The sequence below is a fragment of the Mycteria americana genome, chromosome 2 (genome assembly GCF_035582795.1).
Source record: "Mycteria americana isolate JAX WOST 10 ecotype Jacksonville Zoo and Gardens chromosome 2, USCA_MyAme_1.0, whole genome shotgun sequence".
Taxonomy (NCBI): Eukaryota; Metazoa; Chordata; class Aves; order Ciconiiformes; family Ciconiidae; genus Mycteria; species Mycteria americana.
The window spans coordinates 35158760-35179539 of NC_134366.1; the positions used below are offsets into that span (position 1 = coordinate 35158760).

The window sequence follows — 20780 nt, forward strand, 5'->3', positions numbered from 1 at the left end:
AAATTATTTAATTCCACAAATATGCATTATGCATATTTATTTTTAAAGCTCTTCAGAATCTTTGTTTCATTATAGCTTGGTTCTCCAGCAAAGTTCCTAATAAAATGCTGAAAGTTACTGTACAATGATTACTTCTGAAATATCTGCTGAGTTATTTCAGAAAAACTGCTTCTGTATCAGAAAAAATGTGGAATATTTTCTTTAGCAAAACCATGCAAACAACATGCTGCTTTGGTATATTTGAATATGGTTTGCATTTAATTTTATAGTCAACTGTTGTGTTCTTAGTCTTAGTTATTTTGGATATACGTTGCCTAGATTCATCACAAAGTTTTGTACTTTTTGACCTAGGATTTCTCTTCTGGTATAAGATCGTGTATTCATTAACTCTTTGTAAAACTCTACTTTTGTTGATGTGATGCAGTTACTTTCAGCTTACGTAATGAACAAAAGCAATCCTCTGATCTAATTCCACAGTAGTCATATGAATGAACTCCCATTTAAAATAAGAAAGGTGTTCTGGCTTGCATTTCTTTTTTCATGCCATGTCTTGTATACCTTGCATTCAACACTTACATAATGTGAGGGATCACTTCCAAAACTTTCTGAAGAACAAGATCATGCATAATCAATTCAAGTCTGTATAAACTGTAATACTTTGAAAAGTGAATATTAACTTTTCATATCTTCTTGCTCATTATTATCTTTCCTGGGAAGACATGATCCAAAGTTCTGTGAAGTCCATAAGTATCTTTTTTGATTTCAGTGATTTTTGAATTGGGCACTACTAGTGGACTTTGTTAGATAGACATAAATGTCTATGTCTGAAGTAGTCCTCTGGACTGTCTATACAGTCAGTGGAGATCAGTTAGCACTGCCAGGACATGATTCATTTTGCCTGAAAGTAGACATCTGCAGAGGTATTAATCCTTACAGTGCCAGTTTCTCTTCATTGACTGTAAATTGAGTTGGGGGCAGGCAGGTTAATGTCCAGATGCCTACACTGTACGCAACGGAAGTCAAGTGAGATGAAACCTGCTCAGCATCTCTGAATCAGATGAGCACCTCGGCTTGTGCTGTAAATTCTACTGCCCTAAATGGGTCGCAGAGCAGCGACCTGTACAAGTGCTATGGCATTAGCTTACTTATGTCAGACTTATTCCCCATGCTTATTCTTTTTCCCCTTACATATAATTTCAAAAAGTATCTTTTACAACTAAGATGATACAGTAAATGGAGTTTCCCATCCATTTAATGAGGTAACTGTCACTAGTCTTACCAATAGTTTTGTGTACATTTACTTACTAATAGTGGATGTAGGAACTTAAATTTTATTTTTGTTTTGATCCAGTAGCCCGTGTATCGAGCTATTAAAGGATCTTAATGCTGTGGTGTAATAGCCCTTTCTCAGGATAACAAAAAGCAAAGCTGTACCGCTCCATAGACGTTCCAAAAGGGATGATATACTCTCTGAGCTCATACCATCGCTCACATCATGTTTCTTCTTGTTCTGTACAGAAACACTACATATGTACTGTTACTATAGGAACTAAATTATATTGTATACATTTCCATAACATACCAAAAATATCTGTTGTTCATAGTAAATTCAAACTAATCCCCACTGAGCTTAATCTCATTGAAGTTATTTTTCTTTCTTTAAGTATTTCTTTTGCTGTGCATATTTACATCTTCATTAATAACAGGATTTTATGGGTTGATAGGGAATATTTACATCTCCTTCAAATGGAAAATGTGGAATGTGTTAGACTTTTTGTTTTGTTTTGTTTTTGTACAGTGATTATAATTTAGATTGTATGCCTCCTCACGGTTATATTCACGTGCTATCCCTGACCGACAATATAGCAGAATTCAGAAATGCAGTGAATAAACAAAAGATTTCTGGGAATATTGATACACCTGAAGGGGGTTTTGATGCGATGCTCCAAGCAGCTGTGTGCCAGGTAAGGAGCTTATTAACAAAAGACTAAAGGGTAGATCAGACATGGATATATATATATTGGTACAACAGTGCTCAGTGTTCCTGAATTCAAAATGTCGGTTCTAGGACTGATAATAGTAAGATTTCTTCCTCCTTTTCCATTATTTCCCCTTTAGCTATACATTTCTGTTTCCCATTGAAACTGATAAAGGAGAGCATAAGGAAATACTTTTCAGTGTTGGTTAATGATGTTCTTTAACCAGCCTAACCAACATAGGATGGACAATGAAAGCAACTGCTTCTTGCTTGAACAGGACATGTATTCATTTCAGCCAATTACAAAATTTGTTTCCAAAGTTATTAAAGCCCTCCTTGTGTTCCTAAGTCAAAACATACCATTTGCCATTTCTTCTACTTCAGAATGTATTTGAAAACTGAAGGATCAGTTACATATCTGCTCGTGTAGATAAGGAAAACAAATGAACTTCAGTGTTATCTTTTAAAGAGTTCAAATCAACTAAAAATTAACTTTTGTATACTGATAAAATGTCATCACCATCTCTCCCATGCAGAAAAGGATGGAAAAGATCTGCATCAGTAGTTCCCAAGCTATAAGCATATTAAATAATAAGAATTTGTTTGCTCTAGAGGGGTCTTTTGCATGTTGTTTTTCTTCTATGCATAGTAGTGCAATAAAAATTTTGAAAGTTGGCTGATTCATGGGTTTGCTCATGCTCTATAAGATACTGTTTCTGGTGCTATTAAAGAAAGTAACTCAACTCCTGTCCAAATCACAGGCTTGGTGTGTTTCTTATCTCTTGGGATGATGTCAGGACAATTCTTTTATCTTGTCCATCTTCACATCCTCTTTTGGAGCACTAGAATGAATCAAGGCCAAAAAGGAATCCAGACTGTGTTAGAAATTAATACTTTGGCCCCAATTTTATTTTCACATTTTGATGAGTTGTAAAACAGGTAAATAAAAGACACTCTTCACAGACACTGTGATCACAGCTGTTATAAAAAATTAGTCTGAAGCTTTGGAAAAATTCCTTAAAATCAGTGTTTCTCATTGGACACATTCCACACTTATGACATGTGAGCTCTAGAATAATATATGCTTCCAAAAACAATAGAATGGAAACATTCATGAGAATGGGGAGGCTTTCCTGCTAACTGAATTGTGAACCAAAATGGATGAGAACAATGTGCAATTCATAACTACTATCATGAACTATAATTTATATTAATGTGCACTCATTTTGCCTACAATAGAACTTTATAACTTGCTCCATCTTGCTTTAACCAATACAGCCCTGTTGCAAGCACTAGCAGGTTAGGACATGAAGCTTCTTTAAAATTTTGGTTGCTGTGACATATGTAGGTAGGAGTCTTGAGGTGAGAAAATGAAATGATGTAGTCTTAGGAGCAAGAAGTTTGTACAGTGCTGGAGGAGAATTTGAGATTATTTTAAATATGACCTGTTTATAAATAAAACTTAAAATACCCTGTCTTTAGGGGAATGCTGCCTAGGATTGTCTGAGGGAGGCTAATGCCTAACGTGTAAGCAGGAAAAGACACCACACCCCTCTGTACTTATCATCCCTACTGTTACGAGATACTCCTTCCCTATTCAGGGCTAGCAGGGAGTGAGCCTGAGAAGGGAGCTAAATCCTTCTTTGTAAAGCAAAGGAAAGGTAGAGAATAAGTCATGAAGCCTGGCTGAATACATGGACTGTATTGCAGATACACATTTCACATGAGATGAAAGATACCTGGCAGTGTTAAGGGAAATGGTGGAGATGAGACAGTGTTGTAGGGAGGAGGAGCAAGGAAGGAGGAAAAAGGAGGAAAAATGGAATCAGTGAAGAAGATGGAATAATCAAGAGAGGGAATAATGAAAAAGAACATGAGGTGATTCATGTGTGCCTCTAAAGTCTGATATAAAGCAGACGTTTATTCCTTGCAGGGAAATAAATGTTAAGGAAATACAAATTGGCATCTAACCCAGTTAGATATAAGCTTGCCCTGCTACCTCCTTCACATTACTGAATTCCTAAAACACATTAAATTCACTCCTACAGGTGCCACTTTGCTATTAATCCCTTGGGATGGTGGATAGATGTAGTATTTTGCTGCATAATAAAGAATTTCTCAATTTGCAGGTGCATGAAGACACTCAAACTTTAGTTTATTGGTTGATCATATGCCAATGTCCTTTCTGGAAAGCTGTGTAGGAAAAGGAAATTACAGAATGATGAGAATATAAAGTAAATAAATATAAAGTAAAAATAGAAGAGGGCACCAAGTACCAATACAAATGAATGCGTATTTTTTGGTTGTAATGCTTTATGGATCCCAGAGAATTACACAAATGCTATGCATTTGCATTTGTATGTCATAGTGACACACATGATGTGGCAGCTGTTACCCAAGCCCACTTTATAATGCATAACTTCTATGTATGTTAGAGAGATCTTTCTTCAAAAAGCAAAGAAAGTAGTAAGTGGATCTTTGCCTCGCAGTAGTAGTTTTCAGATGTAGGACATGATACATGTTTCCACACAAAATGTTTTAAATAGCCTGGTTTAAACTCAGGGCTGCTAAGCAGTGTAATATCTGAAAGTAGACTTTCAGATTAATTTTTCATTTTGTTATTTGTTATTTTAGAAAATAGGTAGTTACTGCTTTCTTATGCTTAATTTTGTTTTCTTTTTAGAGCCATATTGGATGGCGCAAAGAAGCAAAGCGACTGCTTCTTGTGATGACAGATCAAACTTCCCATCTGGCCCTTGATAGTAAATTAGCAGGGATCGTAATTCCCCATGACGGAAACTGTCATTTGAAAGATAATGTGTACATCAAAGCTACGAGTATGGTAAGGTATATGTCATACATTCTGCCTTCAGGAAAGCGGTGTAAAACTGCATAAGTGAGGTTTTTAGATTGCTGCCAAAGCATTGCTTTTAATTCAGTTACTAGAATAGTATTTTCCCAGGTAGGCAAGATGTGAAATGAAGAATCAATCACTGGTAAATATTGACATTGGTTTTGTCTGCGGTAAAGTATTTTGGAGTCTGAGACACAGCAGAGGAGAATATGTTACTGGGTTTGGTGTAGTTTTTTATTACCATGTCATAATGATGAGCAATTCTTACAGGCGTATGTAAGGATTGCATGATCCTGCTAATGAGGCAAAGGTAGTGGTCACGCTTTATGGTCAGAAGATGCAGAGTTGCATTGATTGAAAAGACTTGGTAAGAGTAAAACGGAAGACGTACAACAGCAATGACCTAATTCAACCGTGATGGACTAGAAAATATTCTTGTGCCACAGAGCTTTGCTGTGGTAATGTAGCATTAAATACATTTGAATCTCACAGTATAAAACCAGTGTGTGTTAATACATATCTGTGCAAAAAAATGCATCAGATCTGTTGCAAAATAATACGCTTTCAGCAGATACTTTTAGCTTTCAAAATAATTTCTTCAAGAATGTATAAAGTAGTCATGAATGATTGAAGACAGGCATTTTTTTTCCAAGATTTGTAGTTTTTAATTGCTTTGGCTATTTCCTTAAATAAATATGACTCATTTATTTAAGAAACATAAATCAGTACTTAATTGCTATGCAATCACGAGAAAACAGAAGCATGAACTGTGGTATCATTAGAGCACATTACAGTTTTATTCTCAGTGCTAGCTGCACTTAGTTACAGTATATAGCCTGTGTTCAGCCCAAGCCAGCAATGTGCTAGTGAAGTCAGTGAGGGCTACACGTAAGTTAGGCTAGACCTGAATTTAATCCCAGCAGCTGGTGTTTACAAGGATGGTGGGGCAGCAGGAAGCAGCGGCTGTATGGTGTGTGATCATGAAATACAGGAGGTTTCTGGGAATCAGTGGGTGTTCGGGACCTTGCTGAGCGGAGGAGGGAGCTGAGCGTGTGCTAACAGGAAGGTTGTTTGGATTTCCGATTATCTGATGTTCTTGCATTCATATACTCCCTCTGTCAGCTCTTGGATATTCCGTCACAGATGTCAGGATTATCTGTTTCCTTCTATCCAGTCTGTTCAGTTTCAGTATTTCTGCAGTGTCCCTGGGATAAAAACAACCCCTTCCTTTATTCTACTTAAAGCAAATAATCCTGAGACTTTCCTTTCCCAAAGCAGAGCATACTTACAGGTTATGGTGTCCCTATCTCTATTTTTCTTTCTTTTTTCCCTCTCACCCCTAATTTCAGTGCTATAAACGAGAGGAATTTTTCTCTGCTTATGACCAATTGCTGAAGGTACAAATCTCACTCTGATGTTCAGGAGTCCTTTGGTAATAAAGATATTGTCTGTTTCAGAAAAAAACCCACAACTATATTTATTTTCTGTCCAGCTTGAGGAATTAACTTCTGTTTCAGCTGGAAAACCTCACCAATATAAAATACAGACAAAATTAATTAATCTCTTTCTAAGGAACTAAGACAGATTGATGGCTGACTGAAGAAAGTGTTTTCTGGATTCTGGGCTGAAAGGTCATGATTTTACTGTCCCATATAGAATAAGAAATCTCCATGATTATTGCTATTGATGCCTTTTGTGAAATGAAGTAGTCTTTTTAGCCACCCAAGGGAAATGACCTTGAAAGATGCTTAGATCTGTGGTGGCACGTTTTGGCCCATGCGTTTTCTGGCTGCTAGCCCATATATTTTTCAACCGCAGGCTAATTCTTGCATGCCCATATGTAATAGTGAGCATGCACTTAGTAATAGAAAAGGGGTAGAATGGAATTCTTTCTCGGTATTAGATATTTTCTGGAGTAGATTTGACATAATGCAATAGTGTCTGTAAGGGTCGGTGTACTGGTTTCCTGCTTTTTTTTTCTTCTCAGTGGTATATAGCCTGTGATTATTTTAGTCGTAGAGAGCCATAAAGAAACTTCACATGAACAAGTAAAATCAGGGGGGGAAAAAGAGACTATTTGATATTTAAATGAAATGTCTTGAAAGGCTGTCAGCTTTTTAAGAAATACGTCATATGAAACATATTTTTGCCTTTTTTTTTCCTTATCAATGCAATTTTGTTGTACTATGCTAAATTAAAGAGCTCTCTGTAATCACATTGTTTTCCTACTTTATTAGCTTCTGGTAGTCTTGAGAAGATTGCATTTTGGCATATTTTTATTTCCTCCTTTTGCCAGTTAAGAGGACTTTGCCTTATTTATTTGCATAAGCTTAACCTTTACATCGGAAGTGTTTCCATTAGTCACTTTTCTGCATGTTTCTTTCTAACTTTTGCTAAGCAGTCACGCAGAGGTCAGCAAAAAAGCATGACAGGAAAGAAAATTAGTCCGTTTTAATTAGATCTGTGCTTGGTTAACTCCCTTTCTGAAATACTTAACTTAGTATTAGTTATCTTCTCAGCTTAACACAGTAGGTTAAAATAATAAAATGAATAATGTAATTGGAACAAGAAAGATGATATAAAATGAAAGTACATTCACCTGAGCAGTAGTGGGAAGAGATAAGATAAAAATACATAAAGCACAGCAAGGTTTTTACAGCAAGCAAAATGAGGCTCCACGAGTGACCAACAGTTCCTTATGTCATCTCTTTACATGCTTAAAATAAAAAAGATAGTGTGGGTCTGTTGATGCTTTTTTTAAAAGTCTCTTCTAATAAAAATTTTTTTGTTCTAATCTGAAGTGAGACTTCAATGTGCTACTAACCAAGCTGGACACTCGAGTGAGTTAGAGCTGACAAGTACTCTTGTAAACAGACTAGGTAGTCTGGAGATCTAGTCCCTGCAACCCTTGCACGTCTATACATGTCATCTCTTGACTTCAGTAAGCTCCATCTGAATAAGTTTTTGTTTCATGAGGGCTTGGAAACCCATTTCTGATACCATTGATCCCAGAGTTTTGCCGTTAGTTGCAGAGACGTTGAACGGCCACTTTGCTGGAATTCGGACATGTCTAGTGTCATGTGTTAAGCAGGAAGACTGACTTATTTGACCACTGTCTCATGATCCCTCAACACTGTCCCCATCTTTCACACATTTATAGTGCAGGAGGTATTTCCAGAACATCTGACTTCACTCGCCTGTGTCCTGGGACCGCTTGGTGTGTCTGTGATCTTCCAGACAGTTGCATGTGGCCTATAGGGTTGTGCAGCACAATGGAGGCCCCGCCACTGTGGTCTGTGGTCATGGAGAAGGCAGGAGGCTGTCGTACTGTGTTGCAGGCTATTGAGAATGGCAACAAAGCCACTGCTGCTGCAGTTCACCCACAACTGCTGTGTAGTGGGAATGCATGCTCGCTGGACCCTCACGTATGGCACACTCCCTAGCTGCAGCTGTAAGAAAGCCCGTTTATTGCTACCTTTCATCACTTATCTTAAGGAATATAATCTCTTACCAAAGGGTAGAAAAGTTGAGAGAGGCATGGACCCTGGCTAAGATCAAACTACAGCAAGAAAGTCCTTTGTTCTTTCTATATGAGGCTCTTTATAATGGTGCAATATGATGGAAAACGGATTTTGCCCCCTTGCATAATTTTGCTTCAGCTGTCTTGGCATTCAGATTACTGTTAGGAGAGCAGTTGACTTGCAGGGTGCCTTGAGTAACAAGTGGCAGTCTGAGGAGAAATGAATTGTGCAGGGAAACAGAGTGTGTTTATGCAAGAGAGAGACAATATGGGGCAGATGGTGAAAAATATCAGGAAGAGAAAGACAGCAGAAGTATCTGGGGGAAAGAGGTTGAAGGACTTGACATAAGTGGAGGTGTCCAGATGAAATCTCTGTAAGGGGAAACACAGGCCAACGCCCCAGTCAATTCTCTATGTTTAGTCATTAATTTTAAGTGTTGAATTTACTTCTTGAGAGGTATTCACAGATATATGGTAAATAAGTGGTGACTTTCAGATAGAGTTTGGTTTAGAGTACGGGAACTGGAGGGATCTCACATAGCCCAGGTGTACAAAGCCCACTGGGACCACACAGACACCCTTGTGCTTCCCCGGATCTTGGATGAAGGGATAGCAATGCACCTCTTGTTCTCGAATCCATGTCAGATCTCTCAATGAGAAGTGTAGAAGGGCAGGTCACTGGCACAGGACATGCCATAATAAGTGTTTCACCAAATAGAGCAATGTCATTACTGGGGAGAGACATGAAACACATGCACAACTCAAGCACAAACGTGGTTAAGAAAATGTAGCAGGTCGTCGCGGGGAGGACTGGAGACATCACTCCTAAGGCAGGTCTCGGACATACAGAGAAGGAGAAAGCTGTCAGCCGTAAGATATGTACAGAATACTGACATTGCTAGAACCTGACCCAGTGGCTGCATTTAGCTGATGTGTCTGATCCCTGGTGCCAAAATACATTTCTGAGAAACAAATTTTTAATTACTCAACTCACTGTTCCGAAAAGCACACCTCATCTGAGTGCCCTCATGTTGTACTTTCTCCCTGACTTTTGCACAAGAACCCACCTATCATTCTCAGGAATCTTGTTATTATTCTAGATGGACCATGGACAACATCATATCTATATTTCTTAAGCATCAGACTCAAACCCACAAAATAGTACTGTATGAGTTAGTCCTCCCACTGTGCAGCACCCCTGCATAGTTGGCAACAGATAAGCCTGTCACAGTCTGGCTGATGCACTGATGATTTTTTTTGTCGTGATCTGTTTATTTGTTACATCCCATTCTTTTGGATGCAGGCCTAGCATTTCTCTGTACATTTAGAAATAAGGATTGGGGTGGTTTTGGAATCCTGTATTGTGTCATATGTGAAATATAAGTTTTTTCCCTACTAATCTGCAGTCTTCTCTTTTCTGTTGTATTTTGCAGGAGCATCCATCTCTTGGGCAGCTCTCTGAAAAATTGATTGACAATAACATCAATGTTATTTTTGCAGTTCAAGGAAGCCAGTTCCATTGGTATAAAGTAGGTTAGAAACCTGATTTCTTTTTCCAATTTTGAAAGCCTCATATTTATATTAAAAATTAAAACTGTGCGTAAATGATTGTATTTTTCATAGGATCTGTTACCTCTGTTGCCTGGTACTGTTGCAAGACAGATCGAATCACAAGCAGCAAATCTCAATGATTTGGTGGTAGAAGCCTATCAGGTATGATGAGAGTGACAATGTTGTATGCCGTATTTGTACAGGGATTTTTCACCTTTCATAGCCTGAAGTTGGAATTTCCAGGATCTTGGCTTCTATCTGAAGTCCATGAGGATGTTCCCTACTTTTCTGAATGTCCAGGTTGGTGGGTGACAGTATCCCATGATAGGTCTCAAATTTCCGGGCTGTTGGGATCTCAAAGCCAAGAGCTAGCACTTTTTCCTTTCTAAGGATGCTTCTAAGTATGCTGTTTGATTCTCTGCACCCATTGCCATGTAACTTCAAAAGAAATGTCTGACTTATTTGAATTTTGGCATCTCAGATCTTTAATTACAGACCAGACACCACTGTCTAGGCACCATATAGATTCAGAGCAAAAAGATAGTGCAGTATCTAGAGGGTTTTACAGCATAATTCTTAGAAAGTGGACAACAGGTGGGAATTTACAAGGAGGTAGTTTGACAACAGTGGATATTGTGGAAAGCAGGATTTACACTGCACAAAGCAGGGTAATGACTCAGGGTTTTGAGGCATGGCAGTGAAGAAGAGTTTTGATGGGGATTTGGCAGAGAACAATGGAAATGGCTTTGTGAACTCTTGCCTGGAGTTCTTAACTGAAAGTAATAGTATGGGAAAGAGAAAGTAATAGTATGGGAAAGAGAAAGTAATAGTATGGGAAAGAGCATAAAGTCATTTTCCACAAATGATTGTCAGGGAATGGCAGCTTGAAAGTGGAAATTGGAATCTTGATAGTGAATGAAAGATAGCCTGGTAAGGGGGGGCATAAACAGCTTTGAAAATGAAGCCAGGTAGTATACATTCGATGTACTAGAGCACAGGGAGCCCATAGAGCAGCATCAAAATGAACGTGATGGGTTAGATGGTTGAATGCTGTTAAGGTGTGCAAGTTACATGAACATGCAAGTTCCAAAAGTTGAAAAATCAGTTACAAAGCTATATGCAAGGTATCAACATGTATAACATTATTTTTAATTAGTTGGACATGGGAAGCTGAAATTATCCCTTGTACTAGGTTAACCATCTAAATCAGGCTATTTGCTTTCAGCAAATTGGCTATAATGAAGAGCCAAGTCCCCTAGCTGTTCCTCGTCAATAGAGTGGGTTTGTGCACATTTTTCTCACTGTCATGTTGGAAACATTGTGCAGAAGGCAAAGACATTCAAAAGCAGAGGAGGTTAGGTGTAATCAAATTGCAGAGCAGTTCTCACTGATATTGTACTTTCTTTTACAAAATCGAGAAATCTCATTTTGAATATGGAGGTTTGCAGGAAATTGCTGGCAAATAATTTTTAAGATCATAGTCCTTGTGTATGCCACTTTTACACTGTCCATCCTAAATTGTATCCCAGTTTTGAGAGTGCAGTGCAGGGCAAACATTCAAGGAGAGGAAATGAAAATTTACAAAATAATAATTTAGTTCAATGCAAGATTCTGTGGGACTTTCCTGCTCCAGCCACCCCCAGTTTGCTCTTGCCTTATTTTCATTTTTTAGACAGTATCTTCCTTCCCATCCTAAACTTCATTGGATTTGATACTTCGAGATTTTTATCATAGTTTTAGGGGCTTGTAATATACAAACACACAGTGACAGGGCTTGAATGTTTTGTTTTCTTGAAAGCAAAAGTACTTAGATAAGAAAATAAATTTACTGTTGATGTTTGATGACAGCGGGCTTCTTGCACTCTTGTTCTAGGCAGGGAAACCTTAGGCTTAGTTGTGGAAAACCCTGGCTGAAAATCCCTGGCTAAAAAGCCAAAGATGAGTCACTAATTTTCAAAAAATTACTAAGATAAACATGTGTTCAGATTCATGTAATTAAATTTCCATTTGTAGCAGTACAAATATCCCACTAAACTAATTTTTAAATACTAATATGCCAGGAATTTTAATAATCTCTTTGTCCAATTTTCAGCTCATAGGTTTGTACAGAGTTTTAATAAATTTTTAAAAGGTCAAGAAGCAATATTCCTTCTTGTAAAGAAGTAGGATTTTAGAGCATGCAGTAAATACAAGTTACAAAGTAGCTGGCTTTTTCATTATTTTATATTGTAAAAAGCCCTAATAGGAATCAACAAGTTGTTGATTTATATAGCCCTAGCTGACCCAAATAAATCAGTAAGAATAATCCCAATAGTCTTTAGATCACCCTAAGGTTTGTTCAGAGAAAACTTTTCCAGGACAGATGCAAAATATCAGAAGTTTATAAAGTGTCAAGTCAATAGGAACCTTTTCTGCTGGATAACAATAGTTGTATGTATGTTTACTGTTTTATTTTAAATGTGTAGCTAAAAGGCATTGTAGTCTATCAAACAATAAGCAGTTTTTGTTGTGCACCATTGTTAGAATAGATTTTCAAATTGCCAAAAATACAGTCTCAAAACCATTTTAGAAAAGCTGAAAATGTTTTTATCTGGAAAACGTAATCCTCTTTATCAGAATTACCAGTTCACTGGTTGTGTATATTTGGAATGTAATCGGGTCTTTATATGGGAAACAATGCTTTAATTCATTCCTTTATTCACACAGACAAGCTTTCTTCATTTTTAGTCAGACATAGTAGCAGTACTTGGTGTTAGTCACTAATGCACATTATATGTTGAGATGCAATGCGACTGAAACTTGTTTTCCGGTTACAGAAACTTATCTCTGAAGTGAAAATTCAAGTGGATAACCAGATCCAAGGTCTTCATTTCAATATCACTGCAATCTGTCCTGATGGAAGTAAAAAAACTGGCATGGAAGGATGTAAAAATGTGGGGTATAATGAAGAAGTATGTTGATAGTTCTCGTTCTTCAAGGAACTGGAATACTTATTTTTCTTTTTGGTTGGGTTTCAATGGTGTGAAATCCTCTTGGGATTTACTTAAACTGAAAATGGATTTATGTGATTAATGATCACAGACTCTCTATTATTCTCTGGTTTTATTTTTCCTGAATCTTATTTTAATTCTCACTAATCTCATGGAACTAAGGCTCAAAGCTTTTCCTGAAAGCTGACGTCCATTAAAACTCTCCTCCTTTGTCCTCCACTGGGCACAATGGCCACGTTCATTATGATGAAATCTGTACGTAAAAAGGTTGAAAGATAATCACCCAGTGGAAAAGAGTCATTGGAATTTGTGTTTCTTGGGTCTGTACGAGATGCCACCTTTCCCTCTCCTTGCCCTAGTAGTCTTCATGCACACTCAGGGTTGTGGATAATTTGTTTATTTTATAAATCAAATTAATAAAATTATTTATCCCCATTTGGATCGGTGCCACCTACTGAAGGAAACAGATTGTAAAACTGGAGCATCATGCACCATGAAAATGTGGGGGAAGATGTCTGGCTAATATAAAGAACGTGGTTTTATTCCCAGAACAACTTCTCTGTGCCTTCATATATTTATTTAATTGCTTGGACTAGTAGGGTAATTCATTTAGCTTGCCAGGAAGAGGTCTGTGTTTCTGGAGAGCAGGGTCAAGGAGTTCTTTCCTTCTTGACATGTACATACGTCTCAGCTGGTGTGATTTTACTTGTGTCTGTGTGTAGAAATAGCAAAACAAATCAGTAGATTAAATGTGTGAATTTTAAATACATTCATTTAGATGTATTTTATGCTCTTCTGAATTTTGTCTGCATGACTCGCTGCTGATTAGCTTCTACAGTTTAAGGGAGATTTGCTATGTTTTCGTCTTAACTCATCTCTTCTCCAGTGGTGTTCCCTGTGCATGTCATAAGGAAGAGGGCTGGAATTCATTCTGTTTAATGAAAAGAAAAATATTTATATCTGTTTCTTTTTAATAAAAAGCCAAGCCAGTTGATTGTAAAAGATTGCATGTGGTCCTAAACCTCTACTGCTGTTGAAAATGAGCCATCCTCAAGAGATTAATTTATTTTAACCGTAAATCCTCCTTTCAGTATTTGTTTACAAGCAAAATGCTTTTCCTTAACTTTTACATTGCTTTCATTGTCTAATCCTTCTTCCTTCCTTTTCTTACCAAAACACAAAGTGTATTATATTCTGGAAGAATCCTACAGCCTCTTCAGGGTGCAAAACTAACTTTGGCTATTAGCGAGTGTCAATGTTCACGGTGTTGTAATTATTTAGTCGCAATATGTTTAATCTTTCTGCTGCTGCGTTCAGACCCATCAAATTTCACAGCTCATACGCAAGACATGATTTGTCCTTCCCTCCCGTCTCCCTGCCATTCCTCCGGTAGTGTGTGGTACATGAAGATGATATTTTCTAGCAGGGCTCTGTGTGGAATAAAAAGCACATTCTCTAGCTGCAGCCTGTCCTCCCCATGTGATACGCACCTGCCGTATGAATTAATTAGTGCATAGCCACACTTTTGCCCCATAAACGAAGGGAAGAAGTCTCATGCACAGAGAGTGTAGGCAACTGAGGGGTTATGTGTGTAGTGGCACATTTAAGAAACAAGAAGAAGAAAAGCAAAGGGTGAGACAAAGCCTGTGTGCCCCCTCAATACAACATTAAGAAGCGCATGCTTCTGCACAGCATTCTTCTCCTGTTGTCCGTGTAGGCAGCCGCAGCCCCGCTCGCCACAAAGCCACCATTGTCCCCAAGGGCTCGGCTGTTCTCGTGTGGGGGTGCAGCAGGAGGGGGAGACAGCGATGAGAAATGAATGGTCTTAGTCTTTGCGGGTAGTTTCAACCTCGTATGTAATCTGTTCCTTAGGTTTTCTCCTTTTTTTATTTGGAAATCTTTGTTCTTTGGTGGTAAAGAGTAAAGGTATTTGCTTCTCTTCGGCTCCTTTCTCGCCTTTTCTTCTTGATTGTATTTTCTCTGTGAGGAGGCGAGGAAGAGTTGTTTTCTGTCAGCAGGCTAAATAGCCTTAGTGAGAATACCCTGTTAGAAGCCTACCAGTCAAAAAAAAAAACAAAACCAATTGTGAAATACAAGATTTCTATCCAGTGAAAGTATCACAGATGTCAGAGCTGTCAAAGAGTTTTGGTAGCGATTGATGCAAACTCTATGGCAGTCACCTAACCACCAAAATGGTCTGGGGTCCTATACCAGGACTCTGGAAAGCCACAGGGGCTGCTGCTGCAGCAGGCGCTACCTGAGTAAGGTCCTGGGTACCAGGGTGAGGTCCTGGGGCATGGTGGTGATGGCCGTGATGTGGCCAAGACATAGGCACTGAGTCTACCGCAAAGCAGCACTTGGTCTGCCCAGGGCCACGGCAAGAGCAGCCAAACTGTCTTGCTCAATCCCCATTGTAGGAATGGCAAAAAGAAGCTGCTGCTAAGGTGTGAGCCATTTCTGTGTTTTAGTAGGAGTAGACAGGGCCATCCAAAAAACCTGTGTGGTTTCTATTTGCACAGACCATTTCTGCAGCAAGAACATTCATTATAGGTTCTTTTTATGAAGAGTAGCTGTTTGTGTATTGTATCAATCTAGTATTTCTATAATATACACAGAATGTACACATTAAATAAGATCAGGAGGATGATGATGGTAATTCTGTGACTATTTAACTTGTATTAAACTTGTCTTCTGGAACTATGCTTTCTTCACATGAAAAGTAGACTGCTGTCAGTCTTCTAATGTTAGGGTTTTAACTGTATTTGTGATGCCTATCATTATTAATATATCATATTTGACAAGTGGCCACTGTGTATTTTGTTATTATTAGCTATTGCACATTCATACATAGTGTAAGATTCTGCTTTCTTTACGTGTTAAAAATTTTAAGCAATTTACAGGAAATAATAATGATGTGAAATCTGTCTTTATTTCTTCTTAGGTACTTTTCAATGTATCAGTTACAATGAAAGGATGTGATACAACTGGAGGAAGAAAATATGCAATACTTAAGCCTATTGGTTTCAATGAAACCGCCATTGTTAATGTGCAGAAAAGCTGTGCCTGTCAGTATGGAGACAGTGCAAGGCACAAAGGAGTATGGGCTGATGAAACTTTTTCTGATGGCACACAGTCCCATTGCAGTGACAATAACTGTAGCTCTAATAGAGATACGCTTCCCTCTGAGAGGTGCAGACGCCACCAGGACCAGCCCATCTGCAGTGGTCAAGGAAATTGCATAGATGGAAAATGTTTCTGCTACAAAAACAAGCTAGGCAAGGTGTATGGCAAGTACTGTGAAATGGATGATTTTTCCTGCCCGTATCACCAGGGAAACTTATGTTCTGGTAAGCTGCAGAGTTTATGTCTGTATTTTGGTTTTGTTTTGTTTTGTTTTCTGAAGCTTATATACATGATGCAGCTGAAAACAATGATATAAGGCTGTCAAGTACAAGAATTGTGTGTGCAGAATTAGTGTGTGAAATGTCCTGAACAGCCCGGTAGGAATTCACGCTCCTGGGCTTTCTTCACCACAAAGGTATGCACTGTCTTCTAAACTTATGCACTGTCTTCTAAACTTACGCACTGCTTTTTGGGGGATTTATTGAGTTTTTTCCAAGTTTAGCTATTTTTAGATTTAAATTTCAAACTTCTTCAGAGGTAATTATACTGATATCTTGGATAACACAGTTACATTATTCCAGAAAGTAAGTTGATATATTTCAGTCTAATGGGAATATGAGATACTAAGAGATTAGGAGGAATCATAACTTCCAGATGAGGTTCCGATTTTCTAACACTCTAAATCAGTCTTGTCAGAAATACAGTGTCACTTGATTTCAAATGCTGATATATATGCTAACGCTGTTCAGAACACCTGCTCCAAAGAGGAGAGTGGAAATGAAACATAAACAGGGAGAGTTGTTAGAAATTCTAATTCTTTTTGTGGCCTACTTTATGTTTTTTAAAGAAAACATGCAAATGAAAATTGCATATGAACAAAATACAAAACACTTACTTTTAAGTTAGAGTTATTAAGGAAAAAAGGGATTGAATCAGTATCATTACTCTATCTCTACCAGAATACTTTTTCCCCCAGAAGTAAATATTTTAAAATCTGTACTGCTGTCCTGCATCCTTTAATTTCACTGTATACGGACCAATGAGTGAATTGAGGGACCAATTTTTTCAACTGCAGTTGGATAAATTTAGAGTAATACCATGGACTTTAGTAGAGTTATTTAGGTTTTGCTCTGCTGGTGACTGTGAACTTTACATAAAGTGAAGAGGAATAATGTTACCTAATCCTTTAAATACTTCATTCCAACACAAAGAATTACGGTTCATCTTCTCACTCTTCTTCCCTCCCCCCAGCCAACTTAGCACATTTACTATTTCTTAACCTAAGCAGACCTTTCAAACTTATAAGCTCCTGAAGCCTGAGACATGGTGCCCTGGTCAGCAGAGGACACAGGGACATCTTTGTCTAGGAGGTGTTGGAGATTGTCACATGCGATGGAGTCCTGCCCTAGGGTACCACAAGGGGAACCTGCCGCCTGGGGCCATGGCTGAGCAGTGTGCCTCTTCGTGGGACATTTTCCCGTGCAGAGCCTTTCTCTGAGATGTCCTGTTATCCCCTTTCCCCCTCCATTTTCCCCAGCCCAGGTGAAAAAAGGGACAGCCTATACCTTGGCCTCAGTCCCATGTAGGGGATCCTGTCTGTTAGATGGGACTGTGTCCCTGCCGCGGCTCTGTGGATCCCTGGAGCACAAGAAGGGCCATCGCAGTGTGGGTGAAACTTAGGTACTGCTGAGGCATGGTTGAGGAGACCTCATGAGATTTGCTAGACCTGCCTGTGCTTTATGTGCTATTTCTATATTTCCTAAAAGTGCTCTCACACACTGTAAAAATGTGGCTAAACATTATCAGCATGTCAGTTGTACACCTGCCTAAATGTGCTACAACACGGAAAACATGGATTTTGCCCTAAAGCTCACGCTGCTTTGCCTGGAAAATTGTAAAGGCCACCAGAGGTTCTTCATGGCCGTTGAATCCTTGAGGCTGTGCATTTTAAGTTCTTGTTAAACAACCTACAGTTCATAAGTACAGCATACCCACCTGTCTAGCTCAGTCATCTGTCCTTCAGAAAGGCAGAAAAGCAGTGCTGTCATGCGTGCTTCTGAAAAGAAGAGAAAAAAACCAACCTGGCATGTGCACATGAACTTGATACTCCTTCCTCCACTGAATCATGCTGTTTATTTGAATTGAATGCTTTCTGGCTAAAGAGAAGTTTGTTTAGTTTGTCTGAAGACTGTTTTCCTGGTCATTATGTAATTTTTAATCACCACTGCTTTGATCCAAGGCAACAGGGAAAATTCTAGTAAAACGTTTTAGGATGACATAAGGTAGCAGCTTTTGCTCAATTTAACAACAAACAGCAGCCATAAATATGTATCATGCTGGTAATTTCAGCCCAAATTGTTAACTTAAAAACTAATTAGCAAGCCGAGGTCTAAATTAGCTCTGTTTAACGTAAAGCACCAGCAATACAAACGTGTGCATATAAAAATTGACTTTCTATGTTTTCATAAAAGCATATGACACAAGGCTATCTGATGTTGTAGGTAATGGTGAATGTGAAGCTGGTAAATGCAAATGCTTTGCTGGCTGGGAAGGTGACCGTTGCCAGTGCTCATTACAATCAGCAAAGCACTGCCTGAATTCAAAGGGCCAGATTTGCAGTGGAAGAGGAAAATGTGTATGTGGAAAGTGTGAGTGCACAGATCCAAGAAGCTTTGGCCGTTTGTGTGAATATTGCCCTACTTGTAACAAAGCCTGTGAAGAAAACTGGTACGTTTCTTGTGCTAGACTTGACTTTTTAACTCTGTAGTGTTGAAAACAGGAGAAATATTTCTGCTTGGCTAGATATGTGCTGTATTTCTTAGATATTTAGATTGTAGGAAATTGAAACAATTCATACTTGAGACTTTTCTCTATGTAGCTGAGGGGTTCACACTGGCAATTAAGAGAATTGCATGTCCATATCTGTGTTCACCAGTCTGTGCCCAAATTTCAGCTTTCTGAAGTCAAAGGAGGTGTGTCCTATGAGTATCTTTTTTTTCATGTATTTATTAAAAGATGGTTCTTCATATGAAATCTTCTGGGTAGGAAATAAAGCCCATAAATTTGGAATTTTAAAAATGGACAGTAGATCCTTCTCTTGAATGCCAGCAAGTCCAATAATATTCTCCAAATTTGTTTTTGCACACTCCTTGTGCTTCTCAGCTGAAAGAAGGAGGTGTGGAACAAGAGCAGTACCTGCACGTTATCACTGCCATCGCTCAGCAGATCTGGTCTTACACAGAGAACAACATCCTCCGTTACTCAGTTTTAAACCACTTAGTCTTTGCTGTGCTAGTTTTAAAGCATGCCATTTTTCCTTAGCCATGTAAAGGAAGGGACAGTGTGGAGGTGGCAATGAGCAGCCCGGGGAGGAGAGAAGCTAGACCAAGCTGTCAGTGGCACACTGGCTGGTGCTGGCTTAAAGACTCAATGAAGGTATGGCTCTTCTATGCCCTCCCGTCAGCACATGTACTCTTCTGCATCCCAGTGTGGCTGAGAGGGTGAGAGATCAGCCTTGAGTTGGAAAGGGAATTGTCATTAAAACAGAATTGTTGTTTATTCGTATTCATTTGAATTATAGCTCATCTGGGGACTATACTGGCGAGACAAGCTGGGCCATGTCTGAAAAGGTGACTGCTAAGACTTCACTGATAAAATGCAGTTAGCCTTGCTGGCTTATACTTGTTCAAAGTCGCTGTGAAATGCATGCCTTTAATAAATTCAGAAGATGGCATAGCTTTGTTAAAAATTCAGTCAGGGCCTTTTCAGGATCACTTGTGATGTCCATCTTCTGCAAGGCTATAAAGTGAAGATGTCAAGACTGACAGCGCTGCCTCCCACTGCGCTGCTGACCCTCTGAACTGCCCAGCAGCGGGACTTTAAGTGGGTTTGTCTTAACATAGCATCCAAAAAATTATTAACAAAGCTGTGTTTCCTACACCTATCTCTTGCCTTCAGTCCCAGCGTGTATCCCAATGAGATTGATAGACAAGAAAGGCTAGGACTGAACTAGAGGCTGACAGCTGAAGAAAGGGAGCTGGACCCTTAGCTACACCCCCTGAAAAGCACACATCACAAAATGCAGAGCAGGGGCCAGATGAAGGTGGCTCAAAGCCAAAGACATGTTTTACTTTACAACTTCTGACTAGTTGGTTCTGAGAAGCATCACAGGGATAAAATGCTGAGGGAGGCATCACATTTCAGAAAAAAATAAATAAATGTCGCAATGTTTTTACTAACAACAGGAAAGCATTATGTGCAAGCGATACATCAGCCTGTTGCTAGAATCTCTTTAAGGGGAGTGCAGAGAAAGACAGAGGGTTTTAATTAATTTTTATTTTACAGGAATTGTGTTCAGTGCCATCATTCTAACAATGCATCTCAAGCTAAACTTGACCAGTGCACAACCTCGTGCGCTTACCTGCTGCATTATATTGACCAAACTTCAGGTATGTGACATTTTCTAGGTAATTTTAATAAGAGATTAAAATCTGTTGGGATTAATAATTGAATTCACCACTGTTACAATGTCTTTCAAAAGTGTGTCGTATTATTACAATAACAAAGAAAGAAAGCAAGAAAAAGAGAAAAAATACTCATAGCTTCAGGGAAAGTAAAAGATAAATAATAACAGCAAATGTGATGGGCAAGCATTGCTAAATCAGATTTCCCAGCTCCTTGAGAAGTCATATCTAATAATAATGAATCCTGCCTGAGCAATGCTTAAAGAAATACTTATAAAAATCTGTTATGGCATCTGTATGT

General features: G+C 38.6%; 1 protein-coding gene across 11 annotated transcripts in view; it reads left to right on the forward strand.

Annotated features, from left to right (window-relative positions):
* ITGB8 (integrin subunit beta 8) overlaps positions 1–20780 on the forward strand; it is a 56645-nt gene that overhangs the window by 20595 nt on the left and 15270 nt on the right. For all 11 annotated transcript variants that reach the window (XR_012774189.1, XR_012774188.1, XM_075492957.1 and 8 more), the window contains exons 5-12: positions 1799–1964; positions 4662–4820; positions 9786–9881; positions 9976–10065; positions 12720–12854; positions 15835–16240; positions 18518–18743; positions 20361–20464. Coding sequence is in view for 9 of the 11 variants with exons in the window: in XM_075492957.1 (XP_075349072.1) it covers positions 1799–1964; positions 4662–4820; positions 9786–9881; positions 9976–10065; positions 12720–12854; positions 15835–16240; positions 18518–18743; positions 20361–20464 (1382 nt within the window). In the remaining 2 variants the exon portion in view is untranslated. The remainder of the gene's footprint in view (positions 1–1798; positions 1965–4661; positions 4821–9785; positions 9882–9975; positions 10066–12719; positions 12855–15834; positions 16241–18517; positions 18744–20360; positions 20465–20780) is intronic.